This window comes from Coptis chinensis, chromosome 7 (genome assembly GCF_015680905.1).
Source record: "Coptis chinensis isolate HL-2020 chromosome 7, ASM1568090v1, whole genome shotgun sequence".
NCBI classification, from domain to species: Eukaryota; Viridiplantae; Streptophyta; class Magnoliopsida; order Ranunculales; family Ranunculaceae; genus Coptis; species Coptis chinensis.
In genome coordinates this window covers 25795521-25805798 of record NC_141462.1, presented here as the reverse complement: position 1 = coordinate 25805798, position 10278 = coordinate 25795521, and the positions used below count along the sequence as shown (strand labels likewise).

The 10278-nt window shown below is 40.6% G+C and overlaps 1 protein-coding gene across 1 annotated transcript; it reads left to right on the top strand.

Moving 5' to 3' along the window:
• Positions 1 to 8697: 8697 nt before the first annotated feature.
• Positions 8698 to 9363, top strand: LOC147486817 (uncharacterized). The gene has a single exon (XM_086573858.1). The coding sequence runs from the start codon at positions 8698 to 8700 to the stop codon at positions 9361 to 9363; it is 666 nt and encodes a 221-aa protein (XP_086429984.1).
• The last annotated feature ends 915 nt before the right edge of the window (positions 9364 to 10278 follow it).

The window sequence follows — 10278 nt, the reverse complement described above, 5'->3', positions numbered from 1 at the left end:
GTCGTTAAGAGTTTTACTAGCGTAGTAAATGACAATGGGTTTGTCGTCACATCGTTGGCCTAGCACGGCACCAATAGCAAAGTCGCTAGCGTCACACATTAGTTCGAATGGTTGAGACCAATCAGGGGGTAGAATGATAGGAGCGGTAGTCAGAGCAGTTTTTAGAGTATCAAAAGTTTGTTTGCAATTGAAATTGAAGTCGAATACTGCATCCTTAAGCAGGAGATTGCTTAAGGGTCGAGCAACTTTAGAAAAATCCTGAATGAATCTCCTGTAAAACCCAAAGATGGCCTAAAAGGCACGGATATCACTTAGGTATGACGTGGGAAAGGTAGCGAAGAAATTTTAACAATTTTAGCTTTATCAACCTCTATCCCGTCTTTTGAAACAATATGACCTAGAACAAGTCCTTTGGTAACCATGAAATGACACTTCTCCCAATTGAAAGTACCAGATTTTTCTTCGCAACGCTAATACTTTAGAAAGGTTGGATAAGTAGTCGTCAAAGGAATTTCCGTGAAATGGAAAAGTCGCCCATGAAGATTTCCATATAACGTTCCACCATATCACTAAAAATGTGAAACATGCAAATGGCGTTGGAAAGTGCGGGGCATTACAAAGGCCAAAAGGCATTCGTGCGTATGCAAAGGTTCCAAAGGGACACGTGAAAGTTGTCTTTTTTTGATCGGCGGATCGATGACAATTTGGAAGTATCCGAATAGCCATCAAGAAAACAAGAGTAAGCATGACCGCTAAACGCTCTAGCATCTGGTCAATGAATGGGAGAGGGAAGTGATCTTTACAGGTTCTGGCATTAAGTTTGCGATAGTCAATGCAAATTCTCCATTTCAAAGGAATGCGAGTGGAGATGCACTCACCATTTTCATTTTGCACAACTTGAATGCCGGATTTTTTTGGAACAACGTGGACAGGACTAACCCAGTCACTATCAGAGATAGGGTATATGATACCCGCATCAAGTAAACGTAAAACTTCCTCTCTCACTACTTCCTTCATGGCGGGATTAAGGCGGCGTTGTGGTTCTCGCGATGTCTTTGTGCCGTCATCAAGATGTATGCGATGCGTGCATATGTTAGGGTATATTCCCTTGATATCATCTAAGAACCATTCGATAGCGGAGCGGTGCTCACGAATGACATGAATCAAACGTGCCTCTTCGTCGATAGTCAAGTGAGCAGAAATTATTATAGGGTGACTACCATCGAGATCGAGATGCACGTACTTCAATTCAGAGGGTAGAGGTTTTAAATCCGGAGTTGGAGGATTGGGGATCAAGAATTCGTGAGGGATCATCTCTTCAATGGAAAAGAGTGAATCCGGTTCTTCTGAATCAGTTTGCAACGCAGCATTAGGGTCAAATAGTGGTACTGACTCTAATAATGCATGGACATCCTTTATGTACGAGTTATCGTCAAACTCCGGATTATCAAAAGAAAGAAATTGGTGTATCTCGTTTGGGGGAAAAGAGTTTGTGAAATAATCATGTTCCAGACTATCAACCAGGCTAATCTCGCCCTCCATTATAGGATCGGGAAACTGTTTCATTAATTTGAACACGTTGAGTTCGACAGAAAGGTTCCCGAAAGACAATGTCATTGAACCGTCCCGACAATTTATGAGAGCGTTAGCAGTTGCAAGAAAAGGACGTCCCAAGATGATAGGAATGGAGTCACAGGCCACCTCAGTATCTAAAATGACAAAATCCACTAGGTAGTAAAAATCTTGGACCTTTACTATAACGTTCTCTACTATGCCCTTTGGGTACTTGATGGAGCGATCCGCGAGTTGCAGAGTCATATTGGTAGGTTTTAATTCATGAAGATCTAACTGCTTAAATAAGTAGTATGAAAGTAGGTTAACACCGCACCTAGGTCTAAAAAAGTGCAAGATGGCGGTATACTTGTCGCCCAACGCATGGTACGCTTAAGTCGACTGGTCCTTGTACTTTACCACACCATTGGTAGTGGTAATCGAGGGAAACTACTCAGTGAGGAACGCTTGTTGAGGTACATTCGTACATCGTTTGGTGGTGGACATCTCCTTCAAAAACTTGGCATGCTTGGGCAAATGCTTTAGCGCATCTAGGAAAGGTAAGTTTATGGTCAAATTTTTGAAGGTTTCACGGATCTCATCAAAATGTTCGTCATGTTTGTTCTTTACCAAACGGGCAGGGAACGGAGCTTTTGGGCGGAATCGCGTATAAGGATCAGTGGTATCTTTTCCTAGGGACGTAGGTGTATATTTTGAAGGTACAACTTCGTCCGTTATAGGTTGCGAGGTAGGAGTTGGAAGGACGTCCGTCGTGGCTTCCGGCCAATTCCTCGCCCGCATATGTATATTATTGTCGATGGTTCGCCGTAACTAAGAGTGGTAATGGCATTTACCTCACCCCGGCTTGGATTACTAGGTCCCGTGCATTGTTGAGTTCAAAGGTAGTGTTTGTAGGCTTAGGGTTTGGAACCGCTTTTGGCGGGGAACACGCTTTTGACTTTTATCCCGAAAGCTAACGGTGAAGAGACCGTTGGATAGAAGCTAGGATTTGATTCTGTTGATTCATGTATGTCAGGAAAGTTTCAGCCGTTTTATCGGCTGTGGATTGTACCAAAGGAGCAGCAGGAACTAGTTCACGGTTATTATTCACGGGTTGATTTTGGTAGCCATATCCTTGATTAGCGGGAACAAGATTGCAGTTGTTTTGGTACCCTATATTTGCGTTGTTGGGAAAATTACTTTGCCCTTGCTGGAATTGTGGAGGATTTCCTTGACGATAGGAATTGTAGTTCGCGGGTGGTCGTACAGAACGTTGTTGCCACACAGGAGGAGCTTGTTGTTGACGAGGGGGTGCCCAAGCTAAATTGAGGATGTTGTCGCCAAGGTGCATTAGGGATGTTGAAAGCACAAGCCTCCTCGAGGAAGGTTGGGAGGACACTTCGTTATACCAAAGGACAATAATAATCGGCGCGTTTCGGGACTTAAGCAAAGAGGGCATGGGGAAGCGTTGGCGACCATGACTGTTTGGGTTTTGTTCATTTACTTGTACCGAAAAGAGCATCAACCTTTTGTTTAGGGACTCGATTAGAGTTTTAATTCGGATCGGGTTTGACCTCGAACATAGACGTAACTTTGGTAGGAGTGTCTTTAGAAGATCTAGAAGAATCAGTGTTTCCCCAACGGGTGCTTCGAGGAGGCCTTTTTCAAGAAAAGTGTATGCTTCAGTAACGCCCTTGTCCATGAAACAACCGCCGTTCATGATATCTAATGTTTCCTTTTGATGGTCAGAGAGACCATTAAAGAATGAATGGACTAATACAGCGGATGATGGGGACATTCGAGAAGTAAATCAGTAAATCTGCTCCACGCTTCTGGAAAGGATTCCTGGGGGTGTTGGCGAAAGAATTGAATCTTTTGAAGCATTTCTGTAGTTTTCTTCTAAGTATAGAACTTTATCATGAATGCTTGAACAAGTTTGGCCCATGTGTCAATGGATTGCGGCGCTTGTCCGGCGAGCCAAGCCAAACTGAAGCTTTATCAGCTAAGGTGAAGGGAAACAACCTAAGCAAGACTTGTTCGTTGGTAATGGTCGGATGGCGGAAAGTGGTGACTACTTGTTGCATTCGACGAAGATGATTGTACAGTTTTTCATGGTCTAACCCATGGTAAACAGGTAACAAACCGAAAATGTTTGGCGGAATACGAAAATCACCTACAATCGTGATCGAAGTTTAATGCAGAAGCGTGTCCTTCCCGAAGGCAATATAGAACCGAAAAGGGTTTCTCGATCGTGAGATTTTCCTCATCCATAATTAAAGGAGATAATGGCAACGGAGATGTTTGACGAGGTTGATTTCTGAGGAGGAGGACTATGCCTAGGAGATAACATAAATAGTTGTTTCTTGTATTTTCGACGATGATATATAAGTTCTAATTCCTTATGTTTACCGGACCGTAGTCTCATACAAATATAAATTTTAATTTTAAGGCTCATAAGGAACTAATAATGACCGGAGGTTTTAGAATATAGGAAGGGAGGAGTTGAAAAACGCCTTCCCCGAAATAAGTTTCTAACTTCGAAAGGGGAAGCTAAGATAACGTGTGAATATTCCAGCAGCCAGGTCACCTGAGAGAATTGAGGGAGGTTGTTCGTGCTAGCACGTTCCTTAATTAAGCAACCTCAATTTTTTTCAAGTTTCCTAGGCACTGATGGAATAGGATGATGATTTATGATGGTGTATTATGCGGGGTGTTATTAAGATGATTTAGATGAAATTTTTAATTACTATGATTTTTTATTTTTTATTTTTTTATATTTTTATATATATATATTTTTTTTGTTTACGTAATTAATGTATTATGGAGACGTGATTACGAAATATGCAATTAAAACGATAGATACCAAAATAGAAACTAACTAACATATACTAGTTTACGCAGAAAGTCTACCCATGCAAATCTATATTACCTATACGTGCAACTATATGTAAGTTATACGTGAGCTAGGAGAATGTCGAGAACGAACTCATACAATTGAATACCGTGTACGTGAATTGATATAACATACACATACAAAAATATTCTAAGCAGATGGTTTGACGCTATGCATATATCAAAATATATTTGAATCATATTGTGTTAACGTAAATATGTAATGACGAACCACCTTTACATGCAAGGAGTCCCCATGCCAACATACAAATATACGAGGTAAAACAGGTTATAGCAAATAATATTCTCAACAAAGTTTGAGGAGTTTAAGAGTTTAAAACCTGGCGTCCCGCGATTCCTCGTATAGCGATCGACTAACTCCCGAGCTCACGCTTACTAGAAAAACAGGACCAGAGAGCCCAAAAGAGTACTGAAAAGGAAAGTGGCCTATACCTGAAAACCGGAGTGTTGATACTCCGAGGTTAGTCTCATGGTATGCTACTAATTCAGTCTCGTCCGAGACTATTTTGTCTGTTTCAAGACTTCAAATTCCTACATAGTACTTAGATTGTGCTAATGAAAATAAACAAAACTTGGTTCACAGATATTTGTTAGTAGAAAAAGTTAAGGTAAACTGTTCCGTAACTCATTAGTATTGTAATAGAAATGAAAATTAAAAAGATGAGGAGGTAGGGGAGGGGGTTTTTATGGATGTATTCATGTTATTACGTTAAGTCCAGAGTCCTTCGGCGTGCAGCAGCGCCATTTGATAAAACACACATTTATACACGTTTTGGTTTTCAGTTACTTATTTTCTTAAGTCCGAGGTCCATAGTCCAAAGTCCGAAGTCCAACGACCTAAGTCCAAAGTCCAAAGTCCAACGTCCGTATAGTCGTACGTTTTAGTCAAGTTACCTTACTCACGTGGGTTTGGTAGGATAGGTCGAGTAAGGGATCGTCCAAACCTTAGGGCTCGGATAGGTTCACAACTGGAATTACAACTTTTGGTGAGTAGGATTTTTAGATTTCTTTTTAGTTAGTTTTAATTAAATTAACGGTAATGAAAATAATGTAAATTACTACGGTGATTATATGTAGGTAAACAAAAATAGAGAAACAGGGAGAGAGTTAGTCATACTTATGCGAGAATCGGTTTTCAACAGTTTATATTACCACATCACTACATCTCTAAATTGCCTCATTTTCGAGACGACGCCGAAAGTATTGATCCCTAGTGCATGCCCACATCTCTAGGTCGATTTCACTAGCATAAGGAGTTTCAATAATATCTCATCTCTCGGTATATTATTTCAGCTCCCCGGCTCGATTTCACATCATTTGATTTAATTGGAGAGTCGTCGACACAAAAACGATTCTTGCGAGACATTTTTGGGTGTGCGACAATATCTGGAGCATCAAGATCCAACTTTGTGCAGTCCTCGAGTCATTTTGGGACCGGATATCAAATCTAAGCCTAATTCCTAAGTAGTGACTCTAGAATATTAAATAGTCAATCTGGATTTTTACACGAGCAGCATAACCCTCCCCCTGAGGGGGGGGGGGATTAGCTCATGGTCATAGAAGGAATAATAAAACTTGTTGTATACATTAAGTAAATAAATGCAGGACAGGAATTAAACTAGAAAAGAAATGACTGTTATTAAGGGTAAAATAACTTACAGTATTTAAGCTGTTGGAATGGAAATGACAGAATGTAAGTACTGAAGACATAAACTAACTAGGCAGAAGCTAAAGTATGAATATGCTGAAGGGGAAATAATGAAGGCGACCCCCTCATATATATAGGTTGGATGGCTTGTGAACCATTTAATTGAGTTTTGTTCGGTAGCTAATTGATTTCTTCAAAACTTTGAGAATCAAAGTTTTGTTTTGATCTGTTTTAATTTTTCGTCTTTTTGCTTTTTAAGTTTTTGTTTTGTAGCTCATTTCAATTCAAACCACCTGGTTTGAATTGGTACGTGTCTTCTCTCTTGCCAGGTGGTACCAAATTGAAACCATCCTTTGCCACCTGCCTATGCTGACTCATCATGCCTTCTGGGCCCGCAGAGTGGATCCACTTAGTATGTCCAGTGGTTGCGCCGATTTTGGCATTTTACGACTTTTTGTCCTTGCGCAGAGTTCGTCGCCCGGGTCGCTATGGCAGCTTCACTAGCCAACGTCGGCATCTAGATTTATCCGATTTGAGCTTCGGAAGTTTGCTGCTTCTTTATATGTGGACCCGTTCTGCACTGGTTTTGTTCTTTTGGAAACTTCGGCTCTAGTCAGGCTCTATTGGCTTCACAGGGGTTGAGTGGGAAACTTCAAATATTCCCGTATTCCCGTACTTGGCAGCTTCACTAGCCAACGTCGGCATCTAGATTTATCCGATTTGAGCTTTGGAAGTTTTCTGCTTCTTTATATGTGGACCCGTTCTGCACTGGTTTTGTTCTTTTGGAAACTTCGGCTTTAGTTAGGCTTTGTTGGGCTTCACGGGGGTTGAGTGGGAAACTTCAAATATTCCAGTATTCCCGTACTTCGATGCATGTTTTATCATTATATTCATTTTAATTGCGGAAACCTGCAAAAGTACGAAAATATAATTATTACATGATTATTAAACACATAATCGACCAAAATGCTATGTCTCTTGGGGTTTAATATTACAGTTTTGGGTGCTTATCAGCGTGCATCCCAGAAGCAATTATGTTCGTACCAGATGAACTGTCTAAGGCAATGTTGCCACATGATAATGCACTATTAATCACTTTGCATATTTTGGGGTATGATGTTCAAAAGGTGCTTGTGGATTGTGGTAGTTCTGTGAATATTTTATTTTGGAAAGCATTCATAGGGCATAGGCCTCAATGAGACTCATCTAAAGCCACCAAAATTCAGTTTGTTCGGATTTAATGGAAGCTCGACCAAGCTAGCGGGAAAAATAAAATTGCCAGTTCGAGCGGGGCCTCAGACAGTAATGACGAAGTTCGTGGTCATAAAGCATCACTCCAACCATAATGCACTACTTGGCAGAAAGTGGATACACGATATGTGTGCTGTTCCAAGTACATTCTACCAGGTACTTAGATTTTCTACAATGTATGGCTTGCACAAAATTAGGGGGGATCAATTGGAGTCAGAAAAGTGTAATTTTGTAACGGTGAAGGGAATGATGAAGGGGAAAAGCCAAGACACTGGGGGCATCTTGGAAAGCTCTAGTTAGCAGTTACAACAAGCTTTACCTATCGACACCGATATGCAGGTACATGAGTAGGTAAAGTTCACCCAAGAGCTAAAGCAAATTGAAGAAACCCCTTAGGAAAGAAAAACAATAAAGGCGGTGGAGAAAGTTGATATTGGTACAGGAGAAAGTGAACGCCATACGTTCATTGGTACAGAGATGCATACCACAGTAAGAAATGAGTTGATGGGTTTTTTGAAAGAGAATCAGGATGTTTTTGCATGGTTAATGTCGGACTTAACTAGTATCGATCCAGCTGTCTGTTCACACAAGCTTAATATGGAAGAAAATGCAAGTCCAATCCATCAAAAGCATCGAAAGGTTAGACCAATGTACGAGGAAGCGGTGCAAGTCGAGATACAGAAGATGTTAAATAATGGCATAATCAGAGAAGTGGAGCATTTTGAATGGGTGGCAAACATAGTAGTGGTGCCCAAGAAAGATGGTAGAGTTCGAATTTGTGTTGATTTTGCTGATGTAAATAAGAAGTGTCCTAAAGATCATTATCCGATGCCAAGGATAGATGAGTTGGTTGATGTTGGAGGCACTTATCAAAGTTAGTAGATTTGGTTTCACAAAATTAATTTCTGCGATGGGTATTCAGGATATTTTCAGATTCTAATGGCTATTATAGGTCAATTAAAAACGGCTTTCGTCGTTAATGGAAGTATATACTGTTTCATCAGAATGCCATTTGGATGCTAATAAACAAATTTGATACTGCCAAATCAGGAAGAATGTCGAAATGGTCAGTACTAATAAACAAATTTGGTGTCGAGTATCGAAACAGAGTATCAGAGAAAAGTCAGGTACTGGATGATTTTCCATGTGAGGATGCTAGTTGGGGCATGGAAGAGGAGGAGTTTTCAACGCTGCAAGAGCCTGAGGATATTATTGATTCAGATGATCCATAGGCTGGAACAAATGGTTGGAAATTATTTGTAGATGAATCATCTGGGAGTAAGGGATGTGGTATCGGGGTTGTATTGGTTACACTCGAAAATCAAAGGCTTGAAATGGCAGTGACATTAGGCTTCCATGCATCAAACAACAAGGCTGAGTACGAAGCATTAATCGCTGGATTTGTGATGGCCAAATCGTTTAAGGTGAAAGAATTATCAATTTTTAGTGACTCGATGCTCATGGTCAGTCAAATTAATGGAGGATATTCGACAAGATGTGATAATATGGTGGATCACTTGATTTTTATAAAAACTAAGTTGAAGGACTTCGGAAAAATAAGGCTTCAGCACCTCAATAGAAATGAAAACAGGCATGCATACGCCTTAGCTTATATGGCAGCGATGCTAGAAAATACCGAGGGTCGCACTTTGCACATTGGGGTCCAGAAAAAGCCAAGCATCGATGTCGACAAACCAGAGGTTATGGAAATCAATACACTAGGGGCGTCATGGATAGAAGCATATCTATCATACTTATGTGAGGGAAAAGTGCCTGAAAACAAAAATGAGCCCAGAAGAATCAAATCTGGAGCACAAATATATGTATTGATTGATAATGAGCTATATCGAAAGAATCCTGGAGCTCCACATCTCAAATGTATATCAAATGAAGAGGCACATTTAATCATTGCAGAATTACACGAAGGAGAGTGTGGGAACCATTCAGCTGGAAGGTCATTGGCAAATAAAATCACGAGGCAAGGATATTTTTGGCCTTAAATGCGGAGGGATTGTCTTCGTTATGCTAAAAAATGTATGTAGTGCGAGATACATGGAAAGTCTATACACGTTCTAGCTGAAGAGTTGCACTGTGTATCGAACCCTTGGCCTTTTGCGCTATGGGGAATGGACATTGTCGGACCTCTAGCACCTGGGAGAGGGAAAAGGCGATTCATGCTTGCGGTCACAGACTATTTCACCAAATGGGTAGAGGTCATAGCCTTACAGTACATAAAGGAGCAAGATGTGATAAATTTTCTTTTTGAAAGAGTAATATGTCAATATGGGTTGCCATATGCCATTATATTGGATAACTGGCCACAGTTCGAGGGAGGAAAGGTAAAAGCTTTCTTGGAATCATACAAGGTGAAACACTTCACATCTGCGCCATATTATGCTCAGGGTAACGGGCAAACAGAAGCAACAAATAAAACCATCATGGATAATATCAAGAAAAAGATGGAAGACAAGAAGGGTCTTTGGGTAGATGAGTTAAATAACATTCTATGGGCTTATAGAACGACACCTCGAATTGCCACGGGTGAATCTCCTTTTACATTAGCTTATGGAATGGAAGCAGTCACCCCATCAGAAATGGTGGTATCGACATCCAGAACCAAAGTCTTAACGACTGGCCGAAATAATGAAGTAATGGCAGTAGAAGTCCTCAATCTTGAGGAACAATAGACCAAGTAAGATTAAGGCTCAACACATACCATCGGCAGCTCAGAAAAGCTTTCAATAAGAAAGTGAGAGAAAGACATTTTCAAGAAGGTGATTTGGTCTTGAAAGTGGTGATGCAAGCAACTAAAGAGAAAGGGGCTGACAAACTAGTAGCAAGCTGGGATGGGCCTTACATCATTCACAAAGTAGGAATCAATGGAGCTTACTACTTAAAAATGGTTGAAGGTGTAA

Bases quoted from the DNA above. Each gene is read 5' to 3' on its own strand.
- LOC147486817 (XM_086573858.1), top strand. From the start codon at position 8,698: ATGGCAGTGACATTAGGCTTCCATGCATCAAACAACAAGGCTGAGTAC.